We start from the raw sequence: 25,640 nt of genomic DNA, 5'->3' as shown, positions 1-25,640 counted from the left end.
ATGTACAGAACCAAAATTAGAAAAAAGTTGTCTCTGTCCAAATATTTATAGACATAACTGTATTTTAAAACCTACGTATATATTTTTGGTATCATTCTTTTCCGAATTTATCAAACTTTAATGTGATGTTTTTAAATTATAAACTAAAAAATATCAAGAACTCACGTCTCAAGAGACGGGAATTTGTGCCAAAAGATTTAACCACGCTCGGGGCCGTAAATAAAACACAAAGAGTCAGACAGCTGCTGTACAGGCTTTTAAAGGTTTGAAGTGCTGCACGAGATGCAGATCACGCAGCACGGCAACAGCAGCAAGTCAGCAGCTGATCGAGCAAAGAGGAAGTAAAAAAAACTGTATTTGTTTCCCATTGTATCACCATTTAAGAGGGGGTTTTGTAGGAGCAACCGCTTCTCCTTGGGGTGCATTCAGCCTCCCTCTTCACAATGCGAGCGGCAGAGACACAAACTGGCTGGTGTGTAGCGCAGGCCGCGGGAGTTGGTGAGCTAAGCGAGCACAGGGCGAATCCTTAGTGTATATATATATATATATATCTTGCCTGCACTGGTGCTTTGAAATCTATGGGGCACAGAAGAAAAGCTTAAAAACTTACATAATATGTCCACTTTTCAAGCCACGACAGTTGTAGAGTATTGATCCATATCTTCCAATTGCACAAATATTGTAAAATATAATAGCTTATAATAAATTAAAAAACACAAATATTATGAGATTTGCCCTTTGTAAAAGAACAGCTGTGCGTGATAGCTCAGCACTTAGTCTTCTGAGGCAACAGTCTTTCACGGTTTCCTACCGACAGATCAAATCACGGTAAACTTTTCAGACTAAGTGGTTGGTTTTGTTTTGATTCACTTCTTTATTTACCTGAGAATTTGCACAAGTGAACAGAAAACTTAACCTTTCCACGAGAAAAATAGTACCTGAAATATGCGGTAGAATGAGTATTCCAAGATCTATTTTGTTGTCACAAACATGCATCAGACGCATGGCTTGAAAAATGGACATACTTGGTTAATTTTTAAGTTTTTCCTCCATGGCTCATCTCCTTCATTGTAAAGCATCAGTTTGGGCATTGCATTTTTTTTTAAATTTTTAAAATTTTTAAAAGATGGATAGAAAGCACTTAACCTTAAAGTTAGTTTTGCGTGGTAAATGACATATGTACCATGTTTGGGAAGAAATAATTTAGACTTAACAAGTATTGAACTGGAAAGGCTCAGCTCTTTTAATCTTTCATTATAACTCATCCCCTGTAGCCTTGGAATGCACCTAGTCAGGCTTATCTGGACTTTTTCAAGCACTGCTATTTTGGGGGTGGGGGGGTGGGGGAATAGTTTTTTTGTATGATCTTTGGGGGTCAGAATGCCAGGTCAGCCATGGTACAGCACTCCTGGAGCAATTTTCAGGTTAAAGGCCTCGCTCAAGGGCCCAACAGAGTAGGATCCCTTCTGGTGTTTGGACTAATTAATCACACATGAATGTGTGATATAAAGACAGCCTGGGTTTAGAGAGGGGCCTGCAGTTTATGCACCCTCCAGAAAATCCTGGTTCTTTAATGGTAGTTTATGGTTCTTGGCTGGGTTGTGTGGTTCCTCGTAGCAACATTGCTTGATCAGCCACCATTTCATTCTGGGATTGTTTCTTTGCATTTGACATAGTTGGTTTGTGCTTTGAAAAACTTTCTAATTTGTAAAAAAACAGAAATCTTTAATGTATGGTAGCCTACCTCGCAGAACGGTAACAGATTAAGTAAACCAACAGAGATCCTTAGCCTCAGAGCCTCCACTCTGCCTTAAATGCTATGTCCTTTATGTAGCCTGGAGACCAAAACTGCACCCAGCACTCCAGATGAGGCCTCACCAGTGCATTATAAAGCTTGAGCAGAACCTCCTTGGTCTTGGACTCTTCACATCGTGCGATATAACCTCACATTCTGTTGGCCTTCTTGATCGTGTCAGAACTCTATCTGTAAGGTATGAAATTCTGATGTCTATAGGTTTTAGAGAGGAAAACTGCCACTGAAGCCCACCAGGGAGGCCTACAACGATCCTTGCAGGGTCATATTTTTGGCAGACCATTCATTTGATCCCTGCAGGAGTAAAAGCTACTATGATTTGTCAGCTTTGGGGAGAGAGTGTTGTTTTCAAGTGCATTTGCTCTGCTGTCCTCTTCCCTATTGGGGAGGAGACCATCATCATCATCATCAGCAGCAGCAGCAGCCCTCCCTCCGTCTGGGTCAGGTTCTGGTCTCTTCTGAGCTCTCCGGGCACAGACTCAAGCTGCATTCTTTTTTTTTTTCTTCCCTCTCTCTCTCTCGTGCTTCACGTGGCCGCCTGCACAAATCCTCTGCTAAACTCCTTAGGCATTTCTTCCTCTAATTAGCCTGCCTGATCTGCTTTCCTCAAACAATGCAGCCCTTTCTTTCCCGGTGGTGCCTCTCAGCAGGCGCTCCTTGTATGTCACAGAGACAGTTCTGGATGGGCTCACCTTTGTGCTTTGGGCTTTAGTCAGGCACTAGGAATCTGACAGCAAGCAGCATGGGTGCCAAGATGGGAAGCATGGCTTATCACTTCCTTCTGTTTGCCTGGTATACATTTCTAGTGGTGCTAATGCTGCTAATCGACACTGATAAAGTACCCATGGGGATTTTCGCGTACGCTGGACTCTGGAAATATCTGACTTTCCTCAATTTGGTAAGTTACGCTTTGTCTTACTTTACTTTCTACTCTTCTCCTGCTTGGCTGGTGACTACAGACTACCATGGCTGTGTATTTTAGCATTTGTGTATCTCATCACAGGGCACTGACTATCCATTTTCTGTCTCGCTTATCCAGTTCCGTCACCACTTTTATGTACAGAATTACGGGGACGTTATTGTCACATGTACTGTACATTCTTACTTGATAATCTACATGAGGCAAACCGTGATCTGTGAGCATACTTGCCTCACCTCGAAATGTCCGTCTTCTCTACCTGAAAAGTCTCAGAACATTTTTGCCATTACAAATACAAGACACAAAAATGTGAGTTGTTAGCAGGTTGCATGGGCACAAACTGCATCAGCGGGTGATTAGATGTCACTCTTGATTTCAACTGGACCCTTCCGAGACACCCGTTTTTTTCCAAATAATTTGCAAAGCTGAATATTTTGAAATTGGCCACCTTCTGATGGATGCTCACAGGGGGGCATCAGCAGGCTGGCTAGGGTGTATGCAAATCCACCTATAGATTTTGAGTTGTGTCTAGGTGGGCTTAAAATGAAAAAATGGTTTGTATAGAGAAGACAAGAGAGGTATATGTTATGGTAGAAATATGCTGGCAGACATGAGAGAGAAGTTCAGATGACAGCAGAAAGCCAATGCTAATGAAGAAGAGGGTTGGCAAGGAGAAGCTTCAAAACTTGGTTCCACGCAGAAGAGTCCAGGCATGAGTGAAATTGAGAAGTAGATGAGGTGGGCATGATGTGTTGGATGGGGGAGCCCAAGTTCATTTAAACCCATCTTACTCAGGGCCGTCTTAATGCATGGGCATGCTGGGCAGTTGCCCAGGGGCCCCACGAACATAGGGGTCCCATGCTAATCTATATATGTTGTGACTTGTTGATTCATCTTTGCTGTACAGCATGTTTTTTAATGTTTAAATTCTGATTTTGTTGGAAGTACCAATACAATAAATATATGTTTAATTTTATCGACCATTTGCATTTTTATTCCTGTGAGTGGTCATGTAGATAGGGGCCTCAGTGCACTGCTTTGCCTGGGGGGCCTATAATGCTGCTAAGACGGCCCTGATCTGACTGGCTCTACTTCCACACAGTCTACCCTTAAAATGCCCAATAAAGGCCAAATATCCAGTGTCTGGTTGGGCGTCCCTTTTGTTGGGGGGCAAATGATTGAAGGAGTAGCTGCACACTTGAGTAGAAGAAATGGTGGGATTTTAAACTTACTTTATATTGATATGGTGTCATACCGGGTATTGTAACAAACTTTGTTCAAGGAGGAACGCAGTGAATTTCAGTAATGGTGTTCAAAAAGTTATGTGCTAGAATAAATAAATACATAGAATATAACACACAACTAACAAATAAAATATAAGAAACTTGTCTGGTCTTTAATGCATTTTTCTTTTGCACAGCAACTTCAACAGTCCTCTTATAATGATCATTAATTATATTTATATACTGTAAATCTTTTCTAATTACTCAAAGTGCTTCAACCATAACCGATATGTAGCATCCACCTGGAAGATGTGACAGCAGCCATTCTTGTGCCAGTGTGCTCACCATACATTAACTATTAGGTGGTGAATGGCCGAGCAATAGCTAGCCAATAAGTGACAGGCGATGATAAGGGGGCCAGAATGGACAAGGACATCAAAGTATGCCCCTCCTCTTATCGAAAGATACCCAGGGATCAGGCCCGGTCTTAGGTATTATGGGGCCCCAGGGGCCCCCTGAGGGGGACGGAGCCCCCCTGGAAGCTCTGTGAAATGCGTGAAAATTAGACCAAGGAGTCGATCCGGGGCCCCCCGGACGCCAGGGCCCTAGGCGGTCGCCTACTTCGCCTATGCCTAAGGCCGGGCCTGATTGGGACAAATAATGCTGTAGTATATTTAAGTATATATGACAATTGCTCACTCGGACAATTTGTTTTGGGGGCCCCCAAGAAGGCGGGGGCCCTAAACTATAGCTTGTGTAGCTTATACGTAAATCCTGCACTGCCAGGGATCTTTAATGACCTCAGAGTCAGGACTTTGGTTTAGGTCTTATCTAATGATGGATCCACACACAGACCACCCCTGCTGACCTCACCAACACTTTCACACACACTTTTTCCTGGATGGTCTTTCATCCAAATACTTGCTGGGCACAAAAATGCTTAGTTGGAGGGGATTGGGGTCAGTGGTGGCCATCAAAAAGCAGGGCCTTGTTAAGGCCATTTAAGGCATTTCCTTGTGTGATTTCTGGGTTATACAAGAAAGAAATTGTTGCTGAATTACCAGGTTCTGAAGTGCAGGTGGTATGGCTGCTCTGTCTAGAGCAATCTACCCATTTTAGAACCTTCAGTGTATCCCGGAGCCAGCCCTGAGCCGGTGGCAGTACACCACATGATGCATCCGTATGGATACCCACACTCGTTACCATATAACTTAATACAGCAACTCTATAACAGGAGTGTCCAGAGAAACAAACCAAGGGCCAATTTTGAAATCGCCAGATAGACATTGACCAGCTCAGGATTTGAACCCAGGACTACAAAGCTGTGAAACAGCAGTGCTGAATCACTGTACAACTCAAAAGCTGCTTCTTTTGTGTTTAATTCCTGCAATGTCAGGGACAAAACGTTTTCCATGTCTCAGTTTTCTGTCCAAAGATCATTTTCATTTGATTTTTCTAGCTGTCAAAAAGCAAAACCCAGAACTGATGGATTTACTACATTGGCAGCTTTACCTACTGGATCCATGCTGAGCTTTCCACAGCTTGAATAAATCAGCCCTCACTCTGGGAAGTCCCCTTCAGCACTGACCGGTGGATCTGTTCACTTTCTGGCCTTCAAGCTCAGGCTGGTGGCTGCTGCTTTTCATTTTAACTAATTTCATAACAGGAGCCCAATTCCTTCCATTAATTAGCCATTCCACATCCTTGTTCTTTGCCAACAGCGCCGTGTTTGGCATAGCTAATCGACAACAACGACGTCCATGGGAAATGGCACGGAATGGCCGGCTGTCTGAGATCAGAGTAGTGGCTGTCTGTTTATTCTCTTGGAAATAAAATCTGTTTTAACTCCGAGGTCATTGCACTGGAGTACATTGTTTCTGTTTAGTCACATACTGTATACAGTATATGCAGAACTGTGCAAATGTCTTAGGCACTTCTGAAAAAAATGCTCAAAAGAGCAAATGCTTTCAAAATTAAAGCCATGAATAGTTTTCATTCATCAATAGAATTCCTAGAAAGTGTAGTAAATAGAAAGAAAAACACATAAATGAAATCAATATTTGGCATGAGCAGCCCAGCAATTCTCTTAGGTACACTGGCACGCAGTTTCTGAAGATGTTCACACGCTCGCTTGTTCCACAGCTACAGGCTTGCTGAAGCTGACATCAGGGCTCTGTGAGTCCACACCATCACTTCCAGGAATTCCCTGTTCCTCTTTTCGCTGCAGATAGTTTTTATGATGTTGGGCGTGTGTTTGGGGTCATTGTCATGCTGCACAATGAAGATGGGACCCATGAGATGCCTCCTACCCGCCTGTACAGTGGATTCAGAAAGTACTCAGACTTTCTGCACACTTTCTAGTGTTGTCCTGTAGATTTAATTTTGAATAGATACATTTGCCTACCAATCTACAGTACGCTCAATTAACCCATAATGACAAAGGAAAACATGTTTTTGGAAAATTAAAATTTATTAAAAATCAAAAATGGAACTCTCATTTCTATAAGTGCTCCGACCCTTTTCTGTGGCACTCCATGTTGTGCTCAGGTGCGTCCTGTTTGCTTTAGTTCTCCTTGAGATGTGTGGAGAACGTGATTGGGGTCCACCTATGGTAAACTGAACTGATTGGACACCATTTAGAAAGACACACAGTTGTGTATAGGTGGTCCCACAATTCAAACAGCATGTCAGGACAAGAAGCAAGCCATGAAGTCTAAGGAACTCCCTGTGGACCTCCATGGTAAAACTGTGGTGAGACAGAACCATCACTAAAGCTTTGGGCGTCCCTAGGAGCGCAGTGGCCTCACTAACTGTGAAATGGAAGAAGGTTGGAGACACTAGGACCCTTCCTAGAGTTGGTTGTCCGGACAATACTGAATAACTGGGACAAGAGGTCCTTGGTCAGGGAGGTGGCCAAAAATGTAATGATCACTCTAACAGAGCTTCAGAAGTCATCTGTGACAATGGCCACCCGGTGCCAGCTTTTTGACTGACACAGGCAATGCCAGGCCTCTTTTTATCACCATCCCTTATACTGGTCACTTGTCCAGGTAAGGGAACACCATGCTGGCCAGGATGCCAATCTATCCTTGAAAATATACACGGGTGGGCAAAAGTAGTTTTACAGTTGTGAGTATGTCGGTCTGGAACATTTGAGCACTTACGAGTGTACCCAAGTGCACTGTACCATTGGGAGATTCTTTTGAGTTAATAAAGTTATTATAATAATCATAACCTGCATGTCTTTTTCCATACAAACAACTCTAACCCTTCTTTTGCCCACCCCTGTATATGTATGTATAAATACCAGTCTACACGGATTTACATTAGTGCCCATTTTTTTGTCTTTACAATGGTCTTTACTGTGCTGTGGAGAGCTTTTTAGCATTTTAGAAATGTTCTAATCCTTTTTCCCCTAATCAATGCTTCTCAGTAACATAATCCAGGATTTGCTTTGAATGTTCCCTCTTCTTCATGGTGGTTTTTCTTTTTAGATTCTGAAATTCCCGTTTAAGGAACTTCACAGAGGCAGACATTCAGTACACCCTGTGAGATGCTTTTTTTATTTTCTAAGATATGTGCACATAATCAGGAAGAAGATATAATTGAAAAAATGAAAAACAATGATCATTTTACTTTGCAATAATTTATTCAATGAAAAATTAATAGATATTCCAGCTTTGGAGAAAGTAAGCCATTCCCTAGAACCGTCCAGCATTCTCTGACATTGGCTGGAAGAAAGAATTTCCCACTCCTCCATGCGGAATTCTTTCAGCTATACTGATGTTTGAGGGATGTCTTACATGCAAAACCCGTGTCATCGTTTACTCCTGATTTCAATGTAAGTACTCTCGCTAGTCTATGCAAATAACGAAATATCGCCATCCAATCAATGCACGGCATCAGTTTTTTAAGCTTTGGGGAACTTTTTTAGCATGGCAGGGACCAACGTGAAGGGTATAATCATGAAGTCACAGCAGAGGATGATATTTGTGGAGTTCTGATTCTCGTTTTGATACTCTTTATTAATACTCAAGGGGAAATTATCTTTTCACATGATCTTTGAAGGTCAGAGTGCAGGGTCAGCCATTGTACAGCAGCACTGGTTAAGGGCCTGGCAGAGTCGGATCCCTCCTGGCAGCAACAGGATTTGAACCGGCGATGCAGATCCTTAGCTTCAGAGCCCCGACTCTGCCCATAACACAAGTCCATTTGAGAGACGCTTAAACTTCAAATTAAATCAGTAATTGTTCATTTTTTCTTTGTGTGGTATGGCAGGTCTGTAACTTGATAATCAGAAGCCCGTTTTTTAATAAATAAATAAATAATGGATGTGCTCGCACTGGGGAGTGGAGTACGTGCAAGTGATCTGCTGTGAAGACACCTCATGTCCGGGTTGCTGTGAGGTGGTCTGCCATTCTTGCGTTGCCTTGCTGGCACGTGCAGGTGGTCTGAATGTCACATTATTGGCTCAGGGTGGCCCTCAGGCAAACAGACACTTGCTGGGATAGGCTGGCTTGCTTTCCCTAACATGGGTTAGGAAGATGGATGAACGGAGTCCTGTCTGTTCAATTCTTATCTCCTGATTACACACTAAACGTCCCTCTCAATATTCTCAGTTTTTGTCGATTGTCCACTATAGGCAGATTTTGAGCAGCCATATTCTTTCCATTTCTTCTTGATTTAACTGGACTCCAAGGGATATTATGTGACATGGATATTTTCTTGACTCCATCCCCTAACACCTTTTCACAGAGTTGTTTGGAGTGTCCTTTTTGTCTTCATTGTGTAGGTTAGACCACCATACGGACTCACCATAAGTTGGACCTTCCACAAGCAGGAGCATTTATACTTCAGTCAATTGAAACCTCAGCCAGGTACTCTCCATTGAACGAATTCTGGGACTAATTGGCTGCACCAGTGACAATTTATATGTGTCACATTAAAGAGGGTGAATACTTATGAGGTCAGCTAATTTGTGTTTTGTACCTGTAATTCATTTTAACCACTTTGCAGAGATTTTGTTTTCACGTTGACATTAAAGAGTCTTTTTCTGTTGATCAGTGTCAAAAGAGCCAAATTAAATCCACTGTGATAGTATGCTGTGTAAGAATAAAAGGTGAAAACCTCCAAGTGGGTGAATCATTTTATAGGCACTGTATTAATATTATTCTTCTTGTTATAAATATTTTATAAGGCTTTTAAATATAATAAACAATGAAAATGACAGCATGTTATCATAGAGTCTTGTTATTTCTACTGATAATGTGTTATTGTTAGCAGCATAATTAATAGAATATTCATAGACGTTCAATAGCTGCTTTATAATGGATAACTAAACTAAAACATGACCAAAAATAAGCACATTTCATTTACATTTGTCATATCTCTGTTGGTGCTTTTATGAGTACAGGGGTCTGGTGAATGACTCTCAGGGATGGTGTTGGTCAAACTAACTGCTGTTAAACATTTCCAAAACCAAGGAGATGGTTGTGGACTTCCATAGGTCTAGACTTCCACCGAGACCCGTCTCCATTGAAAGTGTTGATGTGGTGTGACTTGAGAGCTATAAATACTTTGGAGTGCAGTTGGATGGCAGGCTGGACTGGTCAGAGAACACAAAGGCCCTGTTCAGGAAGGGGCAAAGCCAGCTCTGTTTTCTGAGGAGGGTGGGCTCCTTTAACATATGTAAGAAACTCCTGCAGATGTTCTATCAGGCGGTGGTTGCCAGTCCTCTGTACTATGCTGTGATGTGCTGGTGGGGGGGAACTTGAAGAAGAGAGATGCTGAGTGCATTGACAAGCTGATCAGGCGAGCAGGGTCTGTGGTTGGAATGGAAATGGACTCTCTGGTGACAGTGGCAGACAGGAGGACACTAGGCAAGCTGCTGTCTCTTATGGACAATGAACATCACCCACTATACATCACCAGAATTCAGCAGTGGTCTGTGTGATGTTGGGAGGGTCATTAAAATACACAGAGGGGATTGGTTGTTGATTTGCACATGTGACATTTGGAGAATGCGCACTGTAAGAAAACGTGTGTGACTAAAGAGTTTTTTGGAGTTTGGAGAAGCAACTGGTCTCGTGTGTTTTTTCCATAGCAGACACAACAATTTGGCGACGAGGATGGGATACTTTTCACTACCACCCCCGGCACCTTTTCTTGCCCTCCCTGTTCCATGGGGGGCTTGGAAACAAAGTTTTGAAACATATCCATACTGCTTTCTATCACCCACAGGCGAATGGTGGTGTAGAATGCTTCAATCAGACTTTAAAAATGGTATTTGTGCACACCTGACTCAGGGGTTCCCTTCCACAGAGCACTACTGGAGACTCTTCTTCATTATTGAGCAACCCAACATTCGACCACAGGCGTTTCCCCAGCTTTTCTGATGCTAGGACGGGAGCTGCAGCTTCCTTTGGACACATTGAGCCCTTGCACCATGACCAAACTTCCCTCAGCTTTACAAGCCTCAGTTAACAGTAAACAAGCCAGAATGAAACAGAGAGTGGATAAAACTCGCCGTGCCCATTCTCAACACATACAATTGCATGACGTTGTACGTATTAGATCACCCCAACGACATAATAAGTTGTTGCGGTTTTGGTCGGCACCAATTTGTGTTATGTGCTGTTTAGGCCCTTCAAGTTTTTTACTGGAGGATGGTTCCAGATGGCATGCTAGCTGCTTCATGAAAGTTCTTTCACTCATGCCACCATCATCACAAACAGCTGTTTCACCTTTTCAGCCAAGTCTGGAGGACAGAAATATGATTACTCAAAATTCAAATTTACTTGAGCCTCAGAACCCAAGCCTTCCTGTACCGTCCCCCTCTACTGTTTGCTCCTACTTCACCTGGAAGGCTCTGTCCAGCTCCGGCTGACCTGCCAACACACTCAGACGAGATTGTTGCTGCAGCCACTCGGCCTCCTAGGGCCCGACAACAACCAGCCTATTTGCAAGACTATGTGACTACCTTTTAGTACAAAGATAATTTTGTTTTTTTCTTCTTCTCTTTTGGGAGGGGGGAAAATGTGATGTTGGGAGGGTCATTAAAATACACAGAGGGGATTGGTTGTTGATTTGCTCCTGTGACAATTGCAGGATGCGCACTGTAAGAAAACGTGTGTGACTAAAGAGTTTTTTGGAGTTTGGAGAAGCAACTGGTCTCGTGTGTTTTTACCGTAGCAGACACAACAGTCTACTATCACAGAACCACAATATGGACAGACACAAAAGATCTTTTATTGTCCCCAGAGCCATTAGACTCTTTAACTCTTTCCAAACGTTGAGTTCAGGGCCTGATGCTCCTTCTCCGCTCCTAAGTTAGATTAGCTATGCAGTGTAACCTCACTGCTTGGTCACTAGTATATAACCCTTTTTTTGTTATTACCCTATCAGCCTAAACCATGTCACTTTATTATATTTTACTGTTATTTTAAGTCACTTTATGTGCCACCTGTCACTTTGGTACCAGTATTATTGCACAGTATTTTGTTATTTGTGTAGTGTGTACTTAAATGTTTGTATTTGGTATAATTAATTATTGGCTACTAGTATATAAATTTGCCTCGGGATCAATAAAGTATCTATCTATCTATCTATCTATCTATCTATCTATCTATCTATCTATCTATCTATCTATCTATCTATCTATCTATCTATCTATCCTTGCTTATGTAGTGCCATTCACTATCTATCTATCTATCTATCTATCTATCTATCTATCTATCTATCTATCTATCTATCTATCTATCTATCTATCTATCTATCTATCTATCTATCTATCTATCTATTGTGAAATAGTACGGCCCGGACACAGACAGGCAGACACATTTAAAGCCATCACCACACGTTTATTTACACTAATTATATACAAAAGTCTTAAGTGCACCGCCACACACAAACCCCCACAGTCTCCCAAAGTCCAGGCTTCACTAAGCCACCTCCCTTTCTCTTTATTCTCTCACACTCCAGGCCTCTCCTTGCCGTCTCCTCTCTGACCTCGTCTAACTCCTCACCCGACTCCAGCCTTGATTGAAGGGAGGCAGCCCCTTAAATAGGCAGGCGGCTGATGACCACACCTGGCCACCTGCCACACTATCTATCTATCTATCTATCTATCTATCTATCTATCTATCTATCTATCTATCTATCTATCTATCTATCTATCTATCTATCTATCTATCTATCTATCTATCTATCTATCTATCTATCTATCTATCTATCTATCTATCTATCTATCTATCTATCTATCTATCTCCTTCATGGGAGGCAGTGTGGCACCTACAGTGGCCTGCATAGCTCAAGGTTGGTGCTCCTGCACCCCGCCCCCTCTATGATCAAGACAGAGACACATAATGTAGTCTAGCAGGACTCACCTTAGACAAATATGGAAAGAATGGACCCACTAACATGAAGCTTGGTAGGGTAACATCCATCCTTATATCCATTTTCTTCCTCTTATCCAGAGGCAGCAGTCTAAGCAATATAATCTGTCCTGGGTCTACTCAAAGGTCTCCTTCGGTTTGGACAGGCCCCAAACACCCCCCTCAGGGTGGCATCCTTATCAGATGCTCAAACCACCTCAACTGGCCCTGCTCAACACTGAGGAGCAGCGGCTCTAATCTGAGCTCCTCCCGATTTTCTGCACTTCTCACCTTATCTCTAAGCCTGAGCCTAGACTTATTTCTACAGTCTTGTTTGTTCAGACTCTACCCAAAGCTCATGACCATAAGCGAGGTTAGGAACGTAGATTGATAAGTAAATCAAGAGCTTCTCCTTTAGGCTCAACCCTGAAATCTATAATTAAATGTAAATGCATGTTCCCATCCTGCCTCGTTTGTGTTCTGTGGCCATTTACATTTGCCCTCTTTCACTGGCTGTCTTAGTGGGATGGCATGGGTGCAAAGAGCTTTAGGATGCTAGCATGTCAATCCCGAGTGTTCCCAGTCTGCTCCCTATACTGCTCAGTATCTAATGTGACCCTTTCGCTATGTGTAGTAAATTAATAATGTAGATGGACACACTTTTGACTGGAAGTTGGCCGGATAAACGATGTGGGTTGTTCTGAAGCCTCATGAGTTAGATTTATGTCAGGAATAATGCTACCTCTTAGTAAAATAAAATGAACTCACTAACCAAAATCCCAGTGAGAGAAAAAAAAAGAAAAAGAAACAACAGGGCTGTAGCCACGTAAAGCCTAAAGCTTTAATTCCAGCTAATTCACATGAGGGATATTTCTGTTGGCTTTAGATTTGATGACAGAATGGCACTGCTTATTTGGAGTTTGAGTTTCTGGTAAATGAAACTTCCCAAGGCTCTCATGGCTGTCCTAGGAGAGCACAGATACTGTAGAAAGCCTGATGCATGTCACTGAGTCCATTTTTGATTTATCTTTTAGGTTTTACAGATGCTCTATTTTGGAATCTCCCTTGTCCTTGACATCTACACTTCATTTTGGAAACATCCTGAGGCCAGAATGCTGACTTCATGTAAAGACATTCTCTTTTCTGTCCTCGCCTTCCCCGTAGGCTCGGTAAGTACCAAGAAGTTCTACTCGTGTGACGTTGTGAACACGGATTTTGAAGAATGTGTCGTCATCCTGAAAGCCCTGGGTGAAGCATATCAGCACTTCCACCTGAACACATGTAATTTATTCATTTATCACTTAAAGCCATTTATACCCAAACAAGGTTATGGGACATCAGAGGCAATTTCAACCAAAAAGCAGGAACCAAACATTTGATGGGGTGTCAGTGCATTGAAGGGAGCACTCACTCACACTCACTAACATTTAAGATAATCTCAACTCACCAACTAACCAAACAGGCAAGTCATTGAGGAGGGAAGGAAATTGAAGTATTTGGAGAAAATCCAAGGAAACACATCCATGGTGACTGGACTGAGATCTGAAATCAGAATTCGAGCTGTGAAGGAGCAGCCCTGAGCAACGCTGCCCTGTGCTGCCCTGTAGTGCATTTATTTGGGCATTCTAGTTTATTTTAATAAATGGCTTTATATTATATTATATTATATTATATTATATTATATTATATTATATTATATTATATTATATTATATTATATTATATTATATTATATTATATTATATTATATTATATATAAATGTCTACACATGGAAGTGTGTATGTCTGTCTGTCCCAGAAGTGATAAATGGAGTCGGGGTAAGGGTTCCACTTCTGAGGATACACAAGCGAGGTGAGCATGTCGGTAAAAACGAAGCCTCCAAAGAAAGACAGTCGCTTAGCTGCTAATACACAAACAAGGTGAGCACATCAGCAAAACTAATCCTCCTAGGAGAGAGATGCCCAGAGCAGTTCCTTTCAATTACCTGACATCTCTACATTTCAATTTTTTTCTGATGATTTCCATAGTTTCTAGGACCTCAGACTTTATACAGCACAGGCTTACACAGCTAGAATAATATATAAACGTCTACTCGTGGAAGTGTCAGTATGTCTGTCTGTCCATCCCAGAAGTGCAAAGCTACAGCTTGAAGCTCAAAGAGCTGGCAAGACGGCCCCAAGTTAACGAGTCAGAAGAAGAAAGAATTACAAGGCTACAGCATGAAGCTGAAAGCAAGCAACTCCGTCATCGGGGGGCAAGCACATCAGTTAAACGAAACCACCGAAAAAGACAGCCTCGCTTAACTGCTAATACACAACCGATACAAATGATTGATTAAAGTGCCAGAATCAATGGTTTCTAGGAGCCCAGGCTTTTTACAGCATGAGCTTCCACAGCTATCCATCCGTCCATTATCCAATCACAGGGGTCTGCTGGAGCCAATCCCAGCCAACGCAGGGCGCAAGGCAGGAAACAAACCCCGGGCAGGGCGCCAGCCCACTGCAGGGCACACACACACACACACAAGAAGCACACACTAGGGACAATTTAGAATTGCCAATGCACCTAACCTGCATGTCTTTGGACTGTGGGAGGAAACCAGAGCACCCAGAGGAAACCCACGCAGACACGGGGAGAACATGCAAACTCCATTCAGGGAGGACCCGGGGAGCGAACCTGGGTCTCCTAACAGTGAGGCAGCAGCGCTACCACTGTGGCACCATATTATATTAGGGGGCTTCGTCACATTTAAGATTTTTTTTTTCTTTGAATTGTTGCTATTTCATTAGTTTCACTTTTATTTCAGAACTTCTGTAAAAACAATATTTGGAATCTTTCGAGTCCCAATATGCTGAATCTTTTAAGTGAGATCCATGAGACATATGTTTAATGACTTCGTACCATAATTCAGGATAGGTTTCAGGATTAGAATTTAAGCACAGACAAAGCAATCTACATCATCAGCAGTTAATAATTTTTTTTGCAAAGTAACCAATAAATGCATGTGAGGTAAACCCCATTTTTTAAATTCTCTGACTTAAACTTCAAAGCCTTATAATATTTATATACTTCTGACATATCACCTATGTCCATATATTTGATCTCTATTCACCTTTTCGTTATTTCTCCGAGTAGTAATTTCTCTTTTTTTGCGCTAATGAGATGTTTACTTTTTTTTTTGACACTGTCGTTTTTTTCTGCTTTTATATTCTGTATCTTGCTCTGCATGTGTTTTGCGCCTACATTTTTTTGAGTCTTTTGAATTTCAGTTTTCATTATCTCTAACCTGCTCTGCATGAGTTTGGCCCCCTTTTTTGACCTCTTTATGACGTTTTACTTTGTTTTCTACTCTGTCTTTTATCTCTGACCTCGCTTTGTCCTGCTTTTTTTTCAATGGCACCTGGTCCATGGTGATTATTTTCCCTTTTTCGAGTAATAATTTCCATTTGTTTGCGCTACTGCGATCTTTACTTTCTTTTTTTTGTACTTTCTAATTTTCCTACTTTCATATTCTTTAACTTTCTCCACATTTGTATCGCACATACGTTTTTTTTTTTTGAGCCTTTTGAATTCCGCTGCTTTCATAACCTGCTCTGCATATGTATAGCGCCAACGTTTGTGAACACGTTTATGAAGTTGCGAAGGCAAAAAGACTTTGTTTTCCACTCTTTGCCTTTTATTTCTGACCTCAATTTGTCCTGCTATTTTTTCAATTACACCTGGTTCTGATGATAAATTACCTTCTGTTTGCGCTAATGCGATCTTTACTGTCTTTTTTTTGATACTGAAGCGACTGATATAATAAAGTGTCGCAAAAGTTCTACTTGAACAATCGCTGACTTCGTAACCCCAAACACAACTTTCTAGCACCCTCTCCGACCCCTCCTCCCCCGGGTCTCGCCCCCCCTTACCACATCAATCAATACCCCGCTATCAGTCTTCCATGCTGTACTCCGCCCTTCCTTAATCGGACCTAACAGTCACTTAAAACAAAAAAGGCTTCAACTTGGCTGGGATGCTACAATCCGTTCAAATTTTACTACTTTCATATTCTGTACCTTTATGCATGTGTATCGCGCCATCGTTTGTTTGAGCCTTTCGAATTCCACTGCTTTCATAATCTCTTACCTGCCTTTTTTTCTCTCCAATGCTTTTGTGTCTCTTTTCTCTGCGCTGCTCTTTCTTCTTTGCTTAGTCATTGACATTTCATCTAGAACGTTTTGTCCTTATACGCTTTATATGTGCTGAGAGCACAGGATCTGTGTGTGCTACGTGCCTTTACATGACTGAGTGTTTTGCTGGCCATGCTCTTATTTGAGAAGAAGGGAGTGTCTTGCAAGAATCTCATGTTCCACGAACCAGCGAGATGGCCCTGGGACAATCTCTTGGCACCAAGTCTCATGTTTACAGTCCCAGCGGAAATCACTTTTGTGGTACAAACACAACCATTGTTACTTCAAGCAAGATGGCGCGACTTGCCATACTTCTATGGCTACTATTCGGGAGCATTTCCCTGATGAAAGGATTATTAGCCAGGGTTTATGGCCACCACGATTGCCTGACTTAACAATGTGCGACTATTTTTTGTGGGGTCATTTAAAGGGCTGTGTGTATGAGACAAATCTATGGACTGTAAATGAACTAAAGTTGAACATTGAAAATGTGATACAGAGAATCGATCCCAAGACATGGCAAAGAGTGTATGTAATGTGAACATGCTAAAACGGGCAGAGAAGTATTGATGCACAAGGAGATCACTTTCAGCATCTTCTGTAAATGTGAGTACCAAATTTGATCATTTTTCTCTTCACCACGTAATGTAGTCGTTTCGGTGGAGGCAGGGCACTTTTTGTGCGCCACCCTGTATTATATTATATTATATTATATTATATTATATTATATTATATTATATTATATTATATTATATTATATTATATTATCCCATCCATCCATTTTCCAACCCGCTGAATCCGAACACAGGGTCACGGGGGTCTGCTGGAGCCAATCCTAGCGAACACAGGACACAAGGCAGGAACCAATCCCGAGCAGGGTGCCAACCCACCGCAGGACACACACAAACACACCCACACACCAAGCACACACTAGGGCCAATTTAGAATCGCCAATCCACCTAACCTGCATGTCTTTGGGCTGTGGGAGGAAACCAGAGCGCCCAGAGGAAACCCACGCAGACACGGGGAGAACATGCAAACTCCACACAGGGAGGACCTGGGAAGCGAACCCAGGTCCCTAGGTCTCCCAACTATGAGGCAGCAGCACTACCCACTGTGCCACCATGCCGCCCTATATTATATTATATTATATTATATTATATTATATTATATTATATTATATTATATTATATTATATTATATTATATTATATTATATTATATTATATTATATTATTGTGGACCACCAGGAGGCGTACCGCACTCCAAACCCCGACACAGACAGGCAGAGACACCAGATCAATACAGCAAAACGTTTTATTCAGGTGGGGAAGCGTTTTTCTTTTGCTTCCCACTTCACAGCACAGTACAAAAACACCAACTAATATAACACACAGTCCTTTTCTTCCTCTCTCTTCTTCCTTTCTCTTCTTCGCCTCTACTCCTCCTTGCAAGCTTTGTCCTCCACCTCCCGACTCTGGTTTACTTCTGTGAGGTCAGTCCCGTCCTTTTATATTAGTTAACTGGGAAGTGCTTCTGCTCTTCCACCCACGTGGTCTGCAAGCACTTCATGTGTCATGCCATATGTTTCTTCCACAGCACCCCCTAGTGGCACCCACGGTACCCAACAGGGCTACAATATCAAACTCCAAGTTCAATGGTGCTCCGTGGGAATCCGGGGCACCACTTTAAACCAGGGGAGCTGTCATGTAGCATTTTGGGGGAGGCAGTGCCCTGAAGCAGCCGCCAGGTTGGGCTGCCAGCCGTCCTTTACAATTACATTATACTAGTCATCCCCCATGGCTCCGCCCACGTAGTAGTGAAACAGTACAGTGAGGAGGGCCCTGCCTGGCTCCCTACTCCTGACGTCACGCTTCCCCCTCTCCTCGGCCCACAGCCTCTGTCTCGGAGTAGCGCAAATATATCTGTCCTGCAAGTGAACTATGATTCTTGCGCAAAATTAACCGGAATGTTCAAGCAAATTATAGAAAAGAATCTGATCTAAATCTGTTAAGTAATTCTCTCATGAAAAGCAGACAAACATACAGACAGACAGACAGATGTTGGATTTTATATTATATTATATCACTCTATTATTAAAAAAAAACTCTTGGGAGGGAGACGAGAGAGACGAGATGTGATCTTCTTGGAAGACACTTTCACGTCAGGCAAGACAAGGCAGTGTGACAAAAGGATAGCTGCTGTACAGGCTTTTAAATGATCAACGCGCAGCGCAACAAGCAGAACACACAGCTCGCCAGCAGCAGCAAGCCAGCAGATTATCCGACCGCATCTCCTTAGTGTGCATTCAGCCCCCCCTTCACAACGCGAGTGGCAGAGACGCGAAGTGGCAAAAGGACAGCTGCTGTACATGCTTTTAAATGATCGACCCACAGTACGACAAGCAGAACATGTAGCTCGCCAGCAGCAGCAGCAAGACAGCAGCTGATCCGTCCGCATCTCCTTAGCGTGCGTTCAGCCCCCCTTCACAACGCAAGCGGCATTATACGTCCCATAAAGAAAGAGACTTAACCACACCCGGGGCCAAAAATAAAGGACAAAAGAGTAGATGACAAAGTAGAACATCATAAAGAATTCAAAAATGTTGGTGCGGTACACATGCACAGCAGGTTAGAGATAATGGAAGTACAAAAATTCCAAAGTCACAAAAAAAGGATAGTAAAGATCGCATTAGAGCAAAAAAATGGAAATTATTAAGTAAGGTACTTAAGTCTTCGAAGTGCCTCAAGAATGATTTAAAATATGAAGATGTAGGGGAAGTGACGGCGAAGGTGGTAAGGATGAGAACGGCGGCCCTGCTGGCGATAGTTGATTCTACAGTAAAATAAAATAAAAATAGAAAGAGGACTAACCTTGGAGGTCAATCATCACCCTGAAAGTGAATAGTAGACATCATGTAGTATATGTGTGCCAAATTTCAGGTCAATAAGTTAAATGGTTTGCGAGCCACAAGTGATTTAAAATTATATATTATATTATATTATATTATATTATATTATATTATATTATATTATATTATATTATATTATATTACAGCATTTTCCCAACTTTTGTGGTTTCACAACCCCATTTTTCACATGCCAGTGTGTTTGCAACCCATCAGAGGGAGGGTCCCTCTCCATGAATTTAGTGCGATTGTCTAAGCAGAGGGAGTGGAGTGGTCCCCCTTGGTGAGTTGAGCATGATCAGGGGGGTGTCTATCCTGTGCGATCACCAGCGTGTCAAGAGTCTTAGATAAATAAAGCATGACCATTAGTGCTTTTTCTGATTGGTGAATCTGGGAGGTTGCACTGTATGATTCACCTGTGATGCTGCCGCTGTGAATCGAGCGAGATAGTCAGAACAATGGGGTAGTTTTATCTGGGGTGGGCCGCGACCCACCTGCAATGCCACCATGGCCCACAGGTTGGGAAATGCTGTTGTATTATATTGTACCAGTAACGGATCGTGCAGTGAATACACTTGACTTGAGCATTCATAGTATTCATCCTCTTTCTTTCTCTGTATGTTTAGCATTCATTTGCTCAGAGGTTGATGTGTTTGCTGCTTCCTGAGCAGCTCTTCTTTACTCCACCCTAGCAGCCCGCTGCTTCTCTTCTTTCGTCAGCATCTTTTTGCGTTAAAACTGATTAAGTTAGTTTTTGTGTTGCAATTACTTAGTATGTTTTCTTTAATCTTTCACTTAATCTGGCACTTAACTCTTCAATCTGCCTCAAGAATGATTAGCGAAGGTGGTAGGGAATGAGAACGATGCACGTACGCATGCATTGCATGGCCGCCCTGCTGCGCACTGCCGAGAGTTGATTCTACAATAAAATAAAATAAAAATGAAAAGAGTAATAAAATCATCACCCCGAAAGTGGATAGTAGACGTCACGTAGTATATGTGTACCAAATTTCAAGTCAATAAGTGAAACGGTTTGCGAGCTACAGGTGATTTAAAATCCTGGACAGACAAATGAACAGCCACGGTAGCGTATTATAGAAGATTACATTATACCATTCTCAAACCCACTTCATCCATCTCATCATCATCCTGGGGGGCAGCGTACACAAGGCAGGAAATATCCCTAGATGAGGACCAGCTCATTGCCAGGCCCACTGACACGCAGCCCCACATTCACACTCCCATAACAACCAAGTTAATCAGGGGCTGCAAGTCTTTATGGATGTAGAAGGAAGACCAAAGAACTCAATGGAGAACCACACTGGGAAAACATGCAGATTCCAAACAGAGATAAAAACTGGGTCTGAAATGTAGGGTCTGTGAGACTGCAGTGGTAACGTTAAATGCTGTGCCACTATACCATCCTTGGGTTTATATATCATATTATTCTATTCCATCCTTACACACACACACACTCATGAAAATTTAGCAGTGTCAAATTCACCTAACCTGCTATTATATTATATTATATTATATTATATTATATTATATTATATTATATTATATTATATTATATTATATTATATTATATTATATTATATTATAATAGCTGTCCTCTGCGGCTCCACCCATGTAGAAGTGAAATAATACAAATTTTAAAAATCAATAAACAAACAGGTATCGCTAGCTAAGCGGAGGCGAGGTCCGCTCCAAAACATGTCGACAAGTACACCAACTTGAATGGAGGCTGGCATGTGAGTGAGGCGGGCCCCGCCGCCTCCCTCTCGGATTAGTGTGGTTATATTGCTCCTGCAAGCGAACTATGATACATAGCACGATGAGAGAAGTTGCAAAATCAACCAGAATGCAAATTATAGAAAAAAAACAGATCTAAATCCATTAAGTAGATCTCTCGTGAAAAGCGGACAAACATACAGACGTTGTATTTTATATATTGTATATTATATTATATTATATTATATTATATTATATTATATTATATTATATTATATTATATTATATTATATTATATTACATTCAAGCCCAGTGTCTGTCATCATTTGAAAGCCCATAATCCCGCAATAACCAAAGGCCTCTCTGGGCTTTTCTTGGGGTTCTCTGGTAAAGACATGCATTTTAGATTGACAGTGATCTCTGAATTTTACCGCTACGTTATGTTTAATGTAGTGTATTACATTCACTAAATCCCCAGATTTTTCGCTTGCTGTTAATAGTACCAGCTGCTCAATTTATAGACTCTCTTCCAAAACCCATTGTCTTATCTCTTAAGCAGACAATAAGACTTAACAAGATAACGACACAAGTAAATCTTCTTTGGGCCTTGTAGGTTTCTCTCACTCAGTATAAATCAGTGCAGCTTTTGTTTCGTTTATGAGGTTCCCAGGCCTCTCCTCCTGTTTTCCAAGGTCATCTGGCTAACATTATGGTAAATACATTTCAGTAACCTGAAGATTATTTTACATTATTCGTTATTGTAGTTTAATTGTAGTTTTATTCAATAATGGGAAAGCTCCACTTTATGTAGCTGAGTATTTTTACAACTGTATCAAATATTTTAGATTTATATTCAGCTCACTTGATTTCCTTCGATAAGTCATTTTCTTAATGTTAAAAATGAAAAAGGCTCAGCAAACTGCTCTGTGCTTGCGCCTGAAGAAGTCGGCCTCCTCAGTTTCTAATGCCAGCCTGCTATGGACTGAGTGGAGATTACACTTTATATGCTTAGGTGGGGATTTCTCCGATTTTCCATTTCTCCTTCCATGTCCCAAAGGTGGAAACACAAAGCAAACTGGGGATCCTAAATGTGCCTCATGTGAGTGTGTGTGAGTGGGCTCTGCAGTGGGCTTCTTCCCTATCTAAGGCTGATCCTGCTTTGCACCCAGTGCTGCCAGGACAGGCTGTGGCTGCCCACTACCCAGAAACTCAATTAAACTAATGTTTTATTTTGATGAAAATGTAGAATTATGTTACAAAAGAATCAGTAAAATTATACTTTGGGCAGTGCCTCATATGGGCATCTCTTAATTAAAGAAAAGGACAAAGGTGATAGGCTCAGAAATTCATATTTCATTCTTTTATTTCAGTTTGTGGTTACAATTTTTTGGATGATATTCCTCTATGACAGAGAACTCGTTTATACAAAGGAAATGGACCGAATCATTCCATCATGGCTGAACCACTCTCTGGTAAGTACATGTAGCTTTTGATGGAAAGTCCTGGAAAGAAAAAGAAGCACAAATAAGCATAAAATTACAGAAAATTCGCATGCATTGATGGATGCAATGTGGTCAGGTTTTTGGCAATAGTCAGTTTACCTCTGAGACCTTATTAAACGTACCATCCATGTTTGTGTGTCACTGAGCCTCCAATGCATGTGGCTTTGCTGTGAAGCTGTTTTTGGTAAAGTTTAAAATGCTCTGAAAACAGTTCTTTAAAAAATATGTTTGCTAGGCTGTGTTTCTTAGCAGTCACATCCACCGTTGTCTACATTTCATAGATAGATAGATAGATAGATAGATAGATAGATAGATAGATAGATAGATAGATAGATAGATAGATAGATAGATAGATAGATAGATAGATAGATAGATAGGAAAGTCACTGCATAATAGATAGATAGATAGATAGATAGATAGATAGATAGATAGATAGATAGATAGATAGATAGATAGATAGGAAAGTCACTAGATAGATAGATAGATAGATAGATAGATAGATAGATAGATAGATAGATAGATAGATAGATAGATAGATAGATAGATAGATAGATAGATAGATAGATAGATAGATAGATAGGAAAGTCACTACATAATAGATAGATAGATAGATAGATAGATAGATAGATAGATAGATAGATAGATAGATAGATAGATAGATAGATAGATAGATAGATAGATAGATAGATATGAAAGGCACTATATAACAGACTAGCTGCATGTGGTCGTCAGGACCAAAACAAACCCAGAGACTCCCTGGCAGTTTTATTATATTTGTGAACTTGGAGAGGCGTCCGCTAACTCTTAAGAATTACTCAGGGCAGAGGACGTGGACCCACCTTTTGCCCCACTGGCTTTCGTAAGAAGACACTGGTAATGCCATATCTTAGCCCTATCGCTGGCATATCAATCCAATTAATCTCGGTCTCCAGAACATCCATCCAGATAGACAGTGAAATCTTAAAGCCTTGCCCTCCGTTGCTGAGGTGTTTCACTTGCATGTTGTTGAGCCACTCCGTTTGCTTCCTTTCGATGTTGTGTCTCTTCATCTGTGACATTAGCACGACGTTGTTGTCGCACGGCGGCGTTTGCCACGCACGGCTCTTTAATAGTGACAAGTGAGGTGCGTGCATGCGCCATCTAGTGGCTGTGGTTTAGCGTGAGCAGAGTGGACTGCACCCCCCTCCACACACACACACACACACACACACAGGTCTTTCGTTTATATACAGGTAAGTCTAATAGCTAGCTAGATTGATAGCACTCTATTAGTTTCAGGGGAAATTTTGGCTTAATAAATAAATACTGAGTTTAAAAAAATTAAAAGCAGTAAGAAGCAGCTGAGAATAATTTCAGAACGTACATTAATGTTTTTGTCTCTACAATTTATTCTTATCTCATATAGCTCTTCTCTCTCAAGCAATTGATCCATGCATTTACTCTTTGGTTCATTTATTTTCAAAGCAATTCAATATATTGTTCTCATCCTTAATACCTTCTAAAAGACACATCTCATTCTCAATCGGAGACGCTTCAGGACTGCAGGCCGGCCAATCGCGTACCGTGCTTACGCAGCCAACTCGACAGGTGTGCATCGGTGGCCATGATGTGTATTGCAAAACTGTACCCACCCATAAATTATTTGCCTTTTGTGCGTTTATGCAGCATTCACGCTTTATAAAATGTAATTCAAATGCATGCAGTTAAGCAACACAACAAGCGCCATGGAAAGCAACTCCTCTATGTCCGCTATCATGAAACATAACTTTGAATCAGGCAGTGAGGAGGATCCAATCAGGGTAGGGCTGCGTTATAAGCAGGAACAAATCAGAACGCCAATAGAGTCTGCGTTTTCAAAAGGCAATGATTTGATTTTAGTTATGTTAAGTTTGATTTGATTGTATGGAGTTGATATATGTTTTTAATAAATTCAACAAAAAAATCAATATTTTTACTCGTCCACATCACAACGCCGAGCTGGCGTCTACAGAATCAAAGGGCTCTGGAGATCATTTTCAAATGCCGGCATTTTTAGAAGAACACAACTCAGGAGAGCATTTTTAAAAGTGTACACTTTTAGACATCCACATCGCATTGTTGAGTGTATGTCTCCGATGAGCATTTTCAAAAGTCTCAGTTTTTGGAGGTTAAAAACACTGCGGTATTGTGAATGAAAGCCTCGATGTTTGAATCGCTCCCAATCCATTAACTGATATAATTCGTGTATTCTCATTAAAGTGCCATTATAAGAGCCGATGCTACATTACCAGCACGCAGATTTAGAAGAATCCCAGCCCACCTTCTGTAATTCAGTGAGTAAGCGATGTTCTATTTGATCTCAAATTAGGAAAAAGAAATTCTCTCTGAGAAGACATATCAGACTTTTTTACGACATGATATGCAGTATTATTCTAATTCTCGAATAAGCATGTTGGGCATGTGATTGACTCCTTTAAAACTCACAGTAATATCTGAATTTCTAAACAAAAATCTGGTAGTGTGGACATGATTTTTGTTTGCGCCCTTGATGTTTACCCATCTTGTAGTGTTTGGGACGAGGGTGCCCAGCTGTCACTTTAAATACAAAAGCACGCGCAGTCGCAATGAGACTCCACGGGGCAATTTCAAAATACTGCTCTCCACATAATGCAATGCCGACAAACGGACAGAAGCAGATATATTGGGAAATATTTCATTTCACTGAGAGCAAATAGTAATTGCTTTCATTTTTGCCAGTCAGTACTTGTGTTCTGTGTCTGTGAAAAGTGTAAAATGTAATTGATTTCTTATAGCGCTCCACTGCACGCGCTTGCCTCAATAATGTTTTTTTAATTACTTAGCCCTGCGTGCCATTCGCTAGAAGAAACGACTGAATATGTAAATCCTGACACATCCCAGAAAAATAAAATCGGGAGTGGTCTCCCCTCGACTTTCTCGTACACTCAGATATGAGGATGGACATTTGAGGAGTAAACCTCAATGACAATGATTATATATT

General features: G+C 41.4%; 1 protein-coding gene across 1 annotated transcript in view; it reads left to right on the top strand.

Moving 5' to 3' along the window:
* Positions 1-2,279: 2,279 nt before the first annotated feature.
* The window catches only part of LOC114663534 (androgen-dependent TFPI-regulating protein-like), a 39,260-nt gene continuing 15,899 nt past the window's right edge, over positions 2,280-25,640 (top strand). The window contains exons 1-3 of the mRNA XM_028817331.2: positions 2,280-2,711; positions 13,362-13,496; positions 22,511-22,612. Of these exons, the coding sequence (XP_028673164.1) occupies positions 2,556-2,711; positions 13,362-13,496; positions 22,511-22,612 (393 nt within the window). The 5' untranslated portion in view covers positions 2,280-2,555. The remainder of the gene's footprint in view (positions 2,712-13,361; positions 13,497-22,510; positions 22,613-25,640) is intronic.

Source organism: Erpetoichthys calabaricus, chromosome 13 (assembly GCF_900747795.2).
Source record: "Erpetoichthys calabaricus chromosome 13, fErpCal1.3, whole genome shotgun sequence".
NCBI classification, from domain to species: domain Eukaryota; kingdom Metazoa; phylum Chordata; class Cladistia; order Polypteriformes; family Polypteridae; genus Erpetoichthys; species Erpetoichthys calabaricus.
This window is presented reverse-complemented; position numbering and strand designations above follow the sequence as displayed.